General features: G+C 33.9%; 1 protein-coding gene across 1 annotated transcript in view; it reads right to left on the bottom strand.

Annotated features, from left to right (window-relative positions):
- CCDC178 (coiled-coil domain containing 178) overlaps positions 1-15829 on the bottom strand; it is a 192551-nt gene that overhangs the window by 56957 nt on the left and 119765 nt on the right. Inside the window, 1 exon segment of the mRNA XM_026072842.1 lies at positions 11100-11249. Within this exon segment, the coding sequence (XP_025928627.1) occupies positions 11100-11249 (150 nt within the window).

Below are 15829 nucleotides of genomic sequence, written 5' to 3'. Positions count from 1 at the left end.
ACATTATTCTGGGGTTGCTTCCTTCAGCATCGCTGATGAAGCTGCTTCTTTTCAGCATAACTTCAATATTCTTTTGGAGCAGGATTCTGCTGTTAGATGAACACCCTAATGACTATTCCATCCTTTATGTCTATTCCAAAACTATTTAATTATTCACAGCATGTGATAATACCTTGAGAAACTGAGGCAGACTCAGCTAAGGATAATTTGTAACCTGGTCATGCAAGCAGGTGTTCTTGGGAAAGGACAGTATTTTACTTCAAATCAGATTGAGAGGATACTTGAACCTGTTGAGCACCCGATTTACTGACATTTAAGTGAGGATGGGTACTTCCATCTCCCTTTGCTAAAAAAACATCTAATACCTTCTCTAAATCTAGCCAGTGGTTTCCAAATATCTTTTGTTTTTAATCAAAACAAACAAACTGATAATTGTTGGAAATGAAATTCCAAAAATGAGGTTGTTTTCTCCAACCTCAAACATTTCTTTTTCCTGTGCCCCATATTCTGAAAATCTTGGTTTTAGATTAGCCTGAAACAGATTTTAAGAAATCTTCGTAATTATTTCTAACTAAAAACTTACTTTCACCACTCTGCCATGCCCTTCACTGATGGTACAATCAACCAGATTTCAGCAGACTGCCCCTCTCTTTTTTACAATAATTTTATATTCCAGTGTCTTCTAGAGTTTTATTATTTTAAAATAATTACAATTAATGAATAGGTACAACTTACTTATTAATGCTGCAGTGCAGACACCTTAATCTCAAAGATACCATTATTGGGTACTACTTTTAAATACCCCAAGGAGCAATAAAAAAGTCCCTGGCATTGTAAATAACTGCAGTGCCATAGCAGTGAACAGGAAAAATGAACAGTAATCTGACTCACTGTCACTAGGAGACAGAATAGGAACTAGAACGGCATGGTAGATACAGACATTGTTTTACTGACAAGAATCAATATCAGTAATATTGGTAATTTAATATTTTTCTTGTGTGGATCCCAGCTGCATTTCTGCTTCAGGACTTTACTGTTCTTGGGAGACATCAGTACTTGGGTCCTTTGGCATCAGTCTCTCTGGCAAAGGCTTGCATTGCTGGGCATTACTGGATCTGCACTGGCAATGGCAGCACATCAAGCTCCTCATTACTTTGCCTTTCTGCCACTTCAAAATCAGATTTTTCTGGACCCTTTCATACCATTTTTGTCTCTAGACTTGTGATTTTATATTCTGTTGGCCCACATGGCTTTTTAAATAATGCTCAAAAGATGTTAACGGTTAATCTCCCACAAGGGTAAGAAAAGCAGTGTCAGTAAACACTTGTTTGGGAGACCATAACTTGACGAACTCCTTGCTGTTTTCATATGTTCTCTATTTGTTTTATCAGGTCAGGGATTTTCATCTAAGAGAGGAGGAGGCAAATATAACAAAAAAAAAGAAAAAATCTTTTTCATCTGTTGCTTTCAGACAAATCTGTATGTTCTTACTCTGTGTGCCCGTTTGTTAATGTAATGCTTTCCAAGAGCATACTAGAGCACTATAGGGCACTATAGTCTAGTTTCCTTGTTATGGTCAAGAGAAACCCACTGATTCTGGCATTTTTCCTATGAAAAGTGCTTTGTTGGAATCTCAGTATTAATACTTTCAGGACACTGTTGCAACAGAAGAAAGGAACATCTGCTCTTAGTACGTTCCCTTCTCAGTTCCATGAAGATGTGCAATATTGGATGGTTAAATACCTAAGACATTGCCCGTCTGCATCACTGAACTATGCAAGCCTTGCACAATCTGCAGCAACCATGACACCTTGACACCTTCTCAAGAACGAGATATTCACTCTTTTGCTCAGATGTGAAGCTGAGCATCTCTTATTGAACAACATCATGGCCACATTATTACAAAACAGAGTTCCATTGTCTATAACATGAAGTGGAGCACTCAGTGCCAGAACACATTAATAGATGACATATACCAAAAGAGTTTAATCCATGTAGTTAGCCCTTGTTGTGAGATATATATTACTAATAAGATCTTGACCCTTGTTGTCATAATGTTAACGAGGCCTTCAACCAAATCTGTATTAGGCTATTTTCTATGTCTTTGTGAGGACTTTCCTCATTGATTTGGAAAGCTAATGTGATTCAGACCATGCATCAGTTTCTTTTCATACTGTGTTTCAAAGAATAAAGTAATTTTGCTTTCTCATTCCAAAGTCCTGTTTAAACCATTTCTTATTTCTTAAAATAAGCTGAAGATTAGTCATTAACATGTCTGGTAGCCATAGTGCTGTCACTTTTCATAAATATTTCCTATACCCAACACATAAGATGACAGTTCTACTTGATTATCTCATAAGATAGAAGATTATCCATGTGGTCAAACTTGAAGATAAAGCAGACTGCTGATAGCATTAATAGTTTCCCTGAGATCATTACCTACGCAGAATTACATTCCCCATATAAATTCCCTCTTTATATGAATCTTCTAGTGAATTATTAGTTAATTACTGTATATGATGGAATTGATATTAGGATTGGAGCTGGCCAGCATGTTGTTGGAATTTTTTTTCCATGCTGAAGTGAAAGAAAATGCAAAACATATTTTTTGTGAAACCAAAAGCTTGGAATACTTTTTTCAGAAATACACACAGTACTTCTACAATTAAATATATTCCCCGAGATCTCTGGTAGATTCAAGGGTTATAACAGTTTCATAAGTGATTTAAGTTTGTGGTCAGTAGTGAAAACTGAAGAGAATAATGTCAGTTAGAAAAATAAGGTATTACGACTTCTAGGCTTCTCATTTTTATGACAGTTTAATTTGGGAATCCAGAAGTCCAGACTCCTGGCATGCCACGGGTCTTTCCCATTTACAAGCCTATCAGACAGGTTGCTAACCTCAATTCCCAAGTATTGTTTCTGCCACAATCTGCCTCCCTGGGATGAGCCTCCTTGGGAGTTACCCAAACTGCTGAGAGAGTTGTCAACCAGTCTGTGTAAACTGGTTGCCTCAGCTCCATGGGCTCCAGCTGCTAAAGCCCTGGTTCCAGGAAGAGTCCTGGAGCCATTTCTTCACCTGACTGGATCAGAGTAGTTCATCAAAACCAAACAGTCAGYTGAGAATTGCTTCATCAAACTTTTTCCAGCTAATTCTAGCTGCAACCATTCTTGCTAATTAATGCTGTTGTAATCTTTTCAGAGCTGAAAGGTTTAGGAAGGAAGCAATACAAAGTTTCTACCAGTTTCTAGAATAATCAGTTTGCATAACAGGGTGCATTAATCTTATATGTAAACCTATTACGAATTTTTTAGTTTTTCAAGCATGCAAGCATGGAAAATGTAGGCCTAATAAGTCTTTAACATAAGTACCCTTAATAAGGCATTTGAGATAAGTTACAGTGTAGGTATGCTTTATAATGCTGAAAGATTCTGATAACTTTGTTTATGAGATGAAAAGTAAAGCAAAAGTATGATTTTTATTAAGTTAGAACATTTTGCTGGTTGTTTGCTGCAAGTGTTTTTGGTTGGTTATTAAGTGCTAAGTCAAGCTATTTTGACACCAAATATTTTTATACAGTTTTTGTAAGATTAAGCTATAACACTGTGACCTTAATGATGCTCTTAATGTAAATTTGAAGTAAATGTGAATGAACGTGAATTTATGTAGCTAATAAGAAAGTAAATCTCAAAACTATTAATCCATGTGGTTAAAAATGAATATGTGAAGTAGGTAAAATAAGATATAGATAAAGTTTTGAACTTTTCCGTGGGAATTTGTTTACTACTCTGCATCATTCTACCTGGCTATTCTACATGTAAACAAGAGAAAGGAAGTAAAGAGGTGAAAGAAAAACAATTGGTTTTTGAATTTGTTAATGAAAAGTATTCTGCCTGTTGGGTTTTGGTTAAATAAATCTGTGACTCATAGTAAAAATTTTGGCATGACTGCTAAACATTACCAAAGAAACAAGTGCTATATAGGGTTTAAAACATGTACATAGCACAAAAATCTTAGAACACTATTATAAGGCTAAAGTTTATTTACCAAGACTTGTATGTTGCAAAACTTTTGCAAAGCTAAGTCTTCCGGTGAAACAATATTTTAGCGGATACATAACAGAGTAACCAACCACAGGACAGAGGATTCTACCTCCCATCTGACTGTGGACTGACTGCCCTCAGACCAGGTTTTCCTTGCATACAGGCATACTAATGTTCATGCATGTTAGAAGAAAAGATGTAGTAGCAGGAAGTGCTGACAATGTCCATCTATTTGTACTGTGGTTGGAAGAACAGAAGTGCTAGCACAGTCTGTCTTCTACTCTATTCACCCTGGGCTCAACAGAGTCTGGGAAAAAGCATAAGGAATTAGGGAAAAAAGAGAAAAATGGTTCCTTTTAATTAGAGGTAGAATCTATTACGAAATAATTAATAAGCTTATGCTTTAATGTAAAAAGCAACTAGTGTAAGAACTGAGCTCGCACTAGTTTCTTTGATCCTTTGTCACAAAACATCTAAAAAATGCTACAAATAGTGAGCTTATTGTTATGCAATAATTCAACACATGAAAAAGTCCTCTTGATTAAATAGTCAGATGTTTTACAGAAGATGTTTTTTGTTTATTGTCTGATAGCATTTAACTCAAAGGCTGATATCACAACCTCCTTAGCATTGACTCCTTTCAATACAGCACTGGAGGAATATCTGACCTGCAGTCAGACTTGCTGATTTTGTGAAATCAAGGTCTGTGCATAATGGCAGTTCTAGCTGTATTTAAAGCTCGTCCTCTGTAAGAAATTTGAACCACTATGACTACTTGGGATATTTTGATTCATCTTGTTAGTCCTGAAGCCTCAGGTGGTCTCTGAGCAAGAAAAAGGGGAAAATATCCTTACAGTATCTAAGACTATGCAGAGAGAAAGCAGTTTTTCTTATCCTTTCACCAAAGACCTAATAAAATGCTCAATTTTACAAAGAAACGCCTAAGTGGACTATCAAATTTCTGCATTTCTTTCAGATAAACAAAGAGATTTCACTTTCTGTAATGGGTACCATCTTCTGGGAAAGGGTAGGATCTAAATAATACTTAGGTTCTACAAGCTGCCATGTTCTGTGACTGCTTCTGTACTATGTAACAAAACTCCAAACTCACTAGCCCTTGATATGGCTAATGGAATGGATGGCAAATGGAGAGGAGACTGACTTCTTCCTAAGTTAGTTCAATAAAAATTAATCTCTTCTGCTATCAAACTAATAATTTGACTACCTGTTGTATTACTTTTCTGACCAAATCATTTGAACTTATTGAGTTATTGATTCAAATTTAATTATAACATTAATTTGATCTTTATGTTGTTTAACTATAATCAGCTCTATGAAATTTTTGTATATTTGCATAATAAAAAGTTTACTTAAGATCTATTTTTTTTCTCGTGTTTTCATAAGAAACTGGCTATTCTGTCAACCTATAATGGTGTCAAAACTCTGAAGAGAGAAATAACCTAAGTTCAGACCTTTGCAAAATACCCACATTTGCTTTTTAGCTAGTGTCTAGTCTGCAATGTTTACAAAAAAATATTGACTCCATCATCCATTTCCATTCCTAATCAAAACAGCTGTATAAACTGGTTAAAAACTTAATTTAAAAAGAGATAAAAATTCAGATATTTATTTTTTGACAATTTTCATTTCTTTCACACTGAAACCTTAACACATTTGTACGGAAATGAAAATGGCTCTCTACAGTTCCAAAGTTTTTGCTGCAATCTTTTGCAAGTTTTCGCTATTACTCATGTAAAGACACAAAACAATACAAGATCTCCAGGCAAGTGAACTGAGTAAGCGGAAAGACAATTTAAATACAAAAATTATTTTTTATTTTTGTGAAAATAGCAGGGGTTTTTAGTAGGGCCAATAATGAGAACCACATAGGATCAGAAGGCATTAACTGCAAAATGATATCTGCCCATGGTCAGATTTACTTTATATTCTGTTTGGTCTTTCAAAATATCAGGGACTTTAGTTAAAAAAAATATATATATATATATATATCACAGATGAGCAATATATTACAGGTAGAAAGATCCAAAAGGGCTCAGAGTGAGAAACATGCATGAGAAAGACATGAAAATATGTTATCTATAAAAGCATAAAGAACTTCACTCAACTTGCATGACTTTTTGTATCAAGCATGCTACAGCAGTCTTTTGATTCTAATATGAGACTATAGTAAGGATCATTGCACTAATGCATGAGGATTTGTGATAATGTTGCAGAAATTTTACTGTCAAAACTGAACTGCAGTGTAATGACTTTTGTTATCATGGTTTCTAATAACTATTCAGCATGAATTGACCCTACATATGTTTTACTGCAATAATATGTCAGTGATTGAGAAAGTAAAAAAAGGAAACAAAAATCAATGGACCCCTCCACACATGCACTCTTACTGTAATATGGCCACTTGAAGATAGCAGATCATGAATATGAGAAATATTTTATTTACTTTTTAAAACAATTGTAATTTGCAGAGAGACTATTTTTAAGTAAAACTTATGTGAACTAAAACAATTATCATCAGATTTTTGTAAGACTGTACCACTTGCARTGTTAAAGACAGATTCAGGCAAATAGATTCTTAATATATAAAGACTTCCTATACATCTGCATTTGGGAATCAACACTAATTTCATCATAAGAACAAATGCCAATGTCTGCAATATAACCATTAATGCTTTAGCACCATACATTAGAAGTATCAAATTTTACTCATGACATAGATTTTCTAAATGACTATGTTTCAAAGACTGCAAGATTGTCCAGTACCAAAAGAAAGATTTAAAAATAATTAGATTTATTTTTCATACATATTCGTATTCCTGGCACTAATAGGCAAGCCCGTGGAGATTTTGAGAGAAATTACTGACACATATCTGCAGGGGAGAAGCTGTACTAACCACTTTATTTAAGGCAGGATTTTGTTACTTAAAGTCCACCAAAAAAAACCCATTGTACAAATCTTGTGAGCATACCTTGTTGCCACCTCAAAATACTTGTATAAAAAAAATCATTTTTCAACATTATCAAATGAAATCTAACTGCCTTTGAAAGCAAATGCTTAGGGAAAATATTAGGTACTGAACAGAATTTGTTTAAAATTAATGCCAAGATTCACCAGAGTTTATTCGATGTCATCTAGAAAAGATGGAAATTTCTGGTTCATGCTAATAATGAAGCTAGGTCATCCAACATGATAGACCTGCCATTGGGCAGCTGAAAATATGCATATGGAAAATCAACTTAAGGAATGTCTTTGTGGAGGGAAGTATCTTTTTCAAACGCAGTAAACTATTAAGAAAAGCATATAAGCGAATAACTATCTCAAGATAGGTACAGAGAAAATTTTTCATGTCTAGAGTGATATTTGATCTCACTAATATTTGAGATTTGATCAGATTAAAAATTAGGATAAATTTAAATGCATTGTAGCAGTGATCAAACACTCAAGAAAGCATCTTTGCTGACAGAAAACATATTTCATTTTTTGTAAAYGAAAGAAAATATTATGCATTTAAGTTCTGATCAGTAACTATCCAAAAATGTAATACTTTGTAAAGTAGAAAATTAATTAGGTAAGCAAAGAATTATCTTAAAGAAAGTTATATAGCCATTACATCTCTACATTCATCTTAAACCTCTAAAAAATATGTCCAGAGATAAGATTACAAATGAACATTAGCAGATTCTAAAGTCTTTGCTGCAGAGTAACAATACCAATTAAAAATCTTCAAATGCTTGGATGTGATTAACAAATAATGTAAGTCAAAGGAATATATAGGTTGGAAGTCTCACCAGACTCACTAGAATGACTATCCCCCTTTGAGTATAATTTGCTTTCTTTTCTGTAATACAAAAACCAATGACTCCATACATTCTTGCAGAAATCAGGAATACTGAAAAACTGAACATTAGTACTKTAAGTACAGATGAAAACAGAAAATGTTTCTCACATACAACAAGTTGGACTTATTTATGCCCACAACAAATGACTAAGGAAAGGCTTTTTTGGTTTCATGTCCTCAAATAGCCTGTTGACCAGGGTTCAAAATGCCACAGGGCCAAAGAGAACCATTTCACTCAATTAACATTCCAAGGGGAGGGACTGCAAGAAAGAAACTAACTGAATATAATCCAGCAGTTATATTAATACTCCTCTGGGATATTGGAGACTCATATTTGTGTACTTATTTAAATGATGCAAAGCTGAAACTTGAACGTATATCTTCCACTAGACTACCAACTATTGTGGCACGCTAGGCTCACCTTAAATATCCAAAGGAAAAGTTACCAACATCTAAAAATTTTCATTGGGATAGGAAATCCATCTCATATGAGTAGCAGTAGGGAGAAAATACTGCTTATCTCCTCCCAAGAGCATTCCCCATATGCAAGAAGGTATAATCTTTTTATGGGCATAGCTCCTATATACAGCAATGTATATCCCCTCTATGCCTAAGTGTATCTTCCTCAGTGCTCAGAAGCTCACAAAGTCATAATAAAACACTTCATGTTACAAGGGTGTTATTTCACCCATCATCAAAATGGAGCTATTTTTAAGGCTGAACAAAGCAGCTACTTAAAAGCTCAAAGCAAACCTACTTAATTAGCTATGGCAGCTGCTATATCCAGTTAAAATTATTCTAAACAACATAAAAATAGCTGTTTGCTTTTTATATCAATATTTTTTAAAAATAGCTTCTTATTTGGAGTGCATTATATACATATATATATATATATATATCTTCCCATAAAGGGAAGAAAGTTTTCAAGATTTAGAGAATGACGAGTACACTTTCTTCTTCTTGAATGTTCATGTCATTGTGATGCATATGTACAGTACAGCAACTAGAAAAATCATTACACTGACACTCCCACACAATTGATTTTCTGTTGCAGTTATAATTCAATTATTAGCAAAGCCCAAGAAGAAAATATACCTTCTTCTTATAAGAGCTGTTTGTAATCAACACCTTTTTTCTTTCTGTCACAATTACTAAATACTTTCTCTATGGGATAATGGTAGAATTATTTTGCTTTTATAGTTGGACTAGTTGTTCATTTAAAAAAGAGTTATCAAAAAGAAAATCAGAGCAGTTGCCACTGTAATTCTCAAATTAATATTGTGCATAGAATTTCTCTTCTTTATACATATACCTCTGCTGAATGGCACAGAGGACTGTCAGAAATTCTAAATATTATCATCACTAATTTCTATCACAAGCTAGACATATGTGGTATAATGCTGATTATAAGCTCCTATACAATAGCAACATACTCATAACTATTTTCTTCAGGAACAAGATTTTAAAAAGCCAAACAAATGATTATGTAGCACTGCTGATGAAACTAGATCCTGTTGGTATTACATCGCAATTTTGCTATATTTTACTATGTGTATTTTACTGTATTCAAATTGAGAGTAAAAAAAGCAATAATATATGCCAACTCATTTGCAATTTTCTTTGCTTCCAGACTACCATTGAGATGTATGATAATATCCTCCATACTATGTCCAGAAAAGGTAAAATGTGGAAAATCTGTTTCAAAAATATTATCAAGAAATATTAAATTTTGCGAATGTAGAAGACAGATATTCTTACACCCAAAACCACAAAAGGTTCAGATGGCAGCCTAACACACATACATTTTTCTTTAGATATGGTTAGAGTATGCCCTAATTCTGCATTCAGAGAAAATACATTCAATTCCTTCTATAGCCTAGCCATTTTAAGAAAACATTTCTATGCTCATAGCACTGCCTCTACTATGATATTGACAAAAAATAATTGACACTCATTTGGTGAAGAGAGAAAGGAGATAATTTCTCACATTTTTGATGTGTTAAATCTACGACTTGTTCTCCAAAAATAGTTAGCCCTATGAATATATGCTTAAAAATGGTTTTGTTCTTGAAAGGGCTGTATAGTTAACAAGACTATGTTGGAAGGGATTTTCTTATTGACATTTGTCAGCAGCAAACTGGATAAACTGAATTTCAAAATTATAGATAAACTCAGATGATATATGAGGAAATGAGCAGCTGATGATAAGGCATACAATGGACTGATAAGAGTGAAGCTTTAGCAAATAATTTGGATTTGACATCTCATTTATTTATTTGCAGAATTCTACACAGTAGTTTTAGAAAAGGGGCTAAAATATCAATGTATCAGGACCTGATTCCAACATAAATGACCTGAGTTAAAAAAGATTCTTGCCTGAAACTGTTGATGTGAATTTCAGGTTTGTGGGCACAAGAATGATTTAAATGCACATTAATTTTCAAAAATACCAAAGTGAAAGACAAGGAAGGAACAATGCAACTAAAATATTTGAACAATGTTTTTGTATTGGTTATATTTGGTGCTTATAGGCTTATATTTTGAAAGCTATCTATACACATAAACAAGAGCAACAAAAAAGACTTTTACATTAATTCACATTAACTGGACATTTCCACAACGGTTTTGCAACATGTCACTTGACTCATGTTCCACAACACTTTTAAAAATTAAAAAATATATATCTATCTTTGTAAATGTAACTTTAGTCAACAAACATTAAATCTGGCCGCTATGCCTCCATCATGTTCATTAAACTAGGTTTTACTTTTTTTCATTGTCCTTTGACTGTTTTGTAAATTAAAGGCTTACAGAGCCTGACTATAGCTGTCATAAAACTCACAATTCCCAGAAAGAGCCTTCTATGGAGAAGTTATATGAAATGGTAAGGTACAGTTTAATTACTGGATAATATAGCTAGACACAAAAATAAATACATTTCATGTTCAATAGGGAATTATGAATTCTTGAATAATGAATTATGAATATCTTACATGAATTGCTCTGTAAAAGTGAAAAACAAATAAGCAAACAAAGAATGGAAAATACAGAGTTTAAAATATCTAATAAAAAAATAAGAATTCATAGGTATTACTAGCACATATTCTACTGTTTTTAAGGAGCTGCATTGATCAAATTAATTTTAGAGAGAAGAGAAATGACTGCAGAATTGACTGAGTTATATTAACATTTTACCTGATGATGATCTCTAACTGCAGCTTCCACCTTGATTCTACTGTCATAGATTACTGTAAGGTTTTCTTTATCATTTAAGTAGTAGTTCTGAAAGATTTGATATTCTTGAGCTAACCACAGATTTTCTTTAATGATTTGCTCCAGAGTAGCCTAAAAAGAAAAGGAATTAATTACATTCCCTGAAATACAYCTTTCTAAAAAATAAAATTTTAGGTCACTTCTGCAATTTTCTTGGCTCAATCAGTTATGAACATTTGCAAAATATAAATGACAGGACTATGGTTCCAATGAAACCAGTGGAAAACCTGCAAATGAATTTAAAGTGGTTAGGATTTTGCTGAATATATTAATACTGTTGGTGAATTGTATTAATAAATTATTTGTATAGAAAATGATGTTGTAAGTAGTTACAGTAGAAATTACTAAAGGGAACATGTGTTCTACCTCTCTACATAAGCCCTCTTTCTGGATAGAAATTATCTTGTCTTGATTGCCAGAGAATCCATCAAATTCCTCACCACATTTTATTTTTCAAAATTCTCATTTTCCAAATTATTTATAAAACTGACATAATGCAATATTCATGTATTCACATAATAATTTTAATGTTTCAAATTTGATTAACTTAATTTTTACAGACTAATTATATTTTTGTCTCTCATCCTTTGCTACCAGGTGAAGTTAAAGTTATTAGGCATGTATGCTTCTGTAATCAGAAATATTTCAATTGCTTTTAAATCTTATCTTGACTGAATTTCCTGGGTTTATACAATCACATAATTTGCTAGGGTATTATACCTTAAATTATAAAGATATATAGTCTTTGATGTAACTTAATTTTAAATTTATTTTTATAAGGAATTCTGTTTTAACTTTTGTTATTTTTCCATTAGCAAGCATTGATGGGGAGGGTAGCTCAACTAGACTATTACCCATACAGGTAGTTCAATATTGTAATTTCAGAGAGCTTTGACATTTACAACTTTTTAAATTTCAACACTGAAATTCAACACTGAATAGCTGATTTCCACATTTCAAAATATTTTTTCAAATATATTTTTAATAGATTTTTTTAAAATAAATTATTAAAATATTGTGTTTCATGCTAGTGATGACAGTGCTACCTGGTGGAGAGGAGAGATGCATGAAAAGGACCAACTGGCAGACCTGTTGCCTACTATATTTGGGTGGTATTTCTGTTAAAAAGGAATGTATATTATAAAGTGGAGGAGTGGAGGAAATTTTACAGTTATGAGAGTGTGTAGAAGTCTGTGCCAACTAATTAAGCCCAAAGGTCCATGTGGTGAGTGTCTGCCCTAACCTAAGGCAATATTTTCTTGTAATGCAAAAGCTACAGCCTATAAACTGCTAAAGGCAGAAGAGTCTGTTTAAGAGTCTTGGTTATGTGAGAGGCCTATTTGGAGTCCTGTGTGCTGTGTGTACTCCTGCTGAAAAGCAGAGCTAACAGAACAGCCAGAGCAGTTGGAGCATATGACGACATCACCTGCTCCTTGGATGAAGCCTGTCTATCCAGCAGAAGAGATGACAGACAGCCCTGCGACTTGACAGTCTCAATCTGCGAGTGAGATGTTACTGCAGGAGGCAGGGAGCAACCAGCTATCCTAGTAGTTGGCTCACCAGGAAACCAAAGAAAGGGTTTGTAAATAATTCTAGTTACATTTTTGGGAGAGGAATATTCAATGTTACTCTGTCTACTTTCCTGTCGTTCTCCCCTACTTCAGCAGAGTACTATTTAAGTCAAAAGATGCATGTCTGAGGCAGAAAAATTAGCTCTTGAGCACATMGCAGTTTAGTTTAATTTTCCTGCTTTTGCATCTGTATTTATACATGATTTCTGAGAAAATTTGTTTAGAAGCTTGGCATAGTTACACAACTAAATCTAAAAATTCTTGACATATAGAACTGTCACTCTCTACATCATTAAAGTATGAAAATGCAATGCATCTTTTAGAAACCTGAAAACAATAAAAGTAAACACGTACATTTTAGTGAAGAAGATGCATTTACCTCCTTTATTAACCTTTAGGGATAGGTAAAGCCTTCTTTTCAGACTCATACCTTCATTAACAAACATACGATGATTGACATTAATATGTTGACATTCAGTATCTGCAAACGACTAACTTTTTCAGCATTGACAATACTTTCAAATATTTAAGGAATATGGGAAAACTACTGAAAAGTTAACTATTTGTAGAAAATTAAATCTATATGGTAATTTTCACCAGTAGAGATACCTGAGTATAAAACCAGACCTATTATTTTGTATAATTTAAAATGGTACAGACCTTTTGACAAAGAGTAACAACATACCAAAGAAAAAAAATTGGCTTCTCCAGATTTGTTAAGAGTCAGTGGCTATGTCTATACATCTAGCTAAACTAGTTGTCCAATTTGAAAAAGCGCTTTACTGCATAGCCTATGACAGCTGAGACAGTTAAAGTGAAATGGTTCCTTTTCTCAATTCACTATTCTGAAAGTAGAGCTGAGGATCAGAATACAAAGAGCCTACATTCTTTAAATATCCACAAGTCACTCACTGAGCTTTCTAGAGTGGACTTCCGAGAATGTAGACAAGAAAAAAGCTCTTTAAAGGCATTCTATCTTTATCATCTATTTTATTCTATCTTCTTAAACCATGATCAAACTCAGTGTGTGAGAATATACGTTACACTTTCTTCTCCTATTCTAGGAGAATAGGGATATGATTGTCAAAACTGACCTTAAGATGGTTAAGTACAGGATCCTGAAATTTGTTTTATCTCTGCAACTCAAACTTCTGAGCTCACAGACTTGTAAATTCATAAAAAGCAGTAAGATTGTGTTCATTTTTTTCCCTCTTCAGCAAAGCCTGAAATCAAAGACTACCAATACATTAGTCATTGACTACAGATGTTTGAGTTCTTCAAACATTTTGGAACTGATGGCTGAAATATGGGAAGAAATTTACTATATTTATTTGTTTTTGTCTGATTCAAATGAAGTACCTTCCTTCAGGACAAAAGGAAGTATAATTCAGAGGATTTCTTGAAGGCTCTTACACAAAATGAAACTTGAGTCTCAAAGTAGAGAAACCAAATGAATTACAAATGTCATATTAAAACCAAATGAAAGAAGACAGATACTTCTTTGCACTATGTGTAGGTAAGGTGTGTTCCTGTTAATATCAAAAACTTATATAGATTTAAAAGGAACACAGAACTTCTAGGAGGATTATTAAATGAAAAACAAAATTGTTGTGGCTGAAGAGAGGGCTAGAGAATTATTCTGGGGAAGTATTACAGCATGGTTGCCTTGTTCTTATAGTCATCCCTGGACATCTGGTATCTGCGGCAGAATACAGGGCTTTGATGGAACTATATGCTTTTATCTCTTTATGTACTCTTATTCAACACAGCAGCTTGAGAAGTGTCTCCATCTTCCAGGGACTGCAGGAAGCTAGAACACTATTGTTTGCTAAACACATTTCATGTTGAATTCCTGACTGTCATAACATAAAATGGTATTGAAATAATAAAATATGTGGAACCAAGAAAAAATGAAAACACCAAAATCCTTCCTAAAGAAACCTTGCAAATAACTTAGCACCAGTGCTGCTGAACTATGTAACAGAAAAGCAGATACAACACCATGACGAATAATCAGTTCAATACCTCAGGATATATGGAAATTTCTTGTAATAACAAAACCTTTGTCTTCTTAGGCTGTAGATACAGATCACCACTAACTTAGTTTAACATAGAGGGAAAAAGAAAGCAAGGATGAAATTTAGAGAAAAGCAAGGCATACTGCAGCTTGGTGTCTGCAGCACAGACAAAATGTGTGTTTTACGTTATATTTCCATCCTTTTATGTACACTAATATCAACCTTTTGTGCTGCAAATGATCCAGGAATTATTTTATGGTTCCACATTTGTGCCACAAAGGTTTGTAAAGAATTGTAGAGACCAATCTTAGGATCAATGATTCTGTTCGCATAATGATATATCTATAAACACGATATAAATCCCTGTGATTTATAAAGTCAGTTATCAGTTTGAATGGCCACTCTGACAGCAGTGTTTTGTCAAAAGATAAGAACAATTGATTTTGACAATCAGGTGCATCAGCACAATAAACTAATTATTAAAGGATCTATATTAATTGGTTATACTACTTAAACTTGATGTTGTGAGGAATGAAATTGTTTTCCCCAAGCAGGAATGATTGTTTCTTTTGTAGGTAAGAAATATCCTTGTTGGAGAATAACTCATAATAYGATCAGCCAAAAGAAATTACTTATCTTCAAATTACTGTGTTCATGTGCATCCACTTCCCATCCCCATAGAACTTTCCAATAGCGGTTTAGTAAAGTCTTTCCAGTAGTATCTGTTGTATGCCATATGTTTCCCTTCCAAGGGCATAAACAGCATTTTGATTCCCAGTGCTACAGATTCATCATAACAGAGCTGACAATCCCCCATCTATGAGTCTTGTTCAACTTCTTCATCAATGACCTGGATGAAGGGACAGAGTGCACCCTCAGCAAGTTTGCTGACGATACAAAACTGGGAGGAGTGGCGGATACACCAGAGGGCTGTGCTGCCATTCAAAGAGACTTGGACAGGCTGGAGAGGTGGGCGGAGAGGAACCTCATGAAGTTCAACAAAGGCAAGTGCAGGGTCCTGCACCTAGGGAGGAATAACCCCCGGCACCAGTACAGGTTGGGG

This window comes from Apteryx rowi, unplaced genomic scaffold (genome assembly GCF_003343035.1).
Source record: "Apteryx rowi isolate R43461 unplaced genomic scaffold, aptRow1 scaffold_352, whole genome shotgun sequence".
NCBI classification, from domain to species: domain Eukaryota; kingdom Metazoa; phylum Chordata; class Aves; order Apterygiformes; family Apterygidae; genus Apteryx; species Apteryx rowi.
This window is presented reverse-complemented; position numbering and strand designations above follow the sequence as displayed.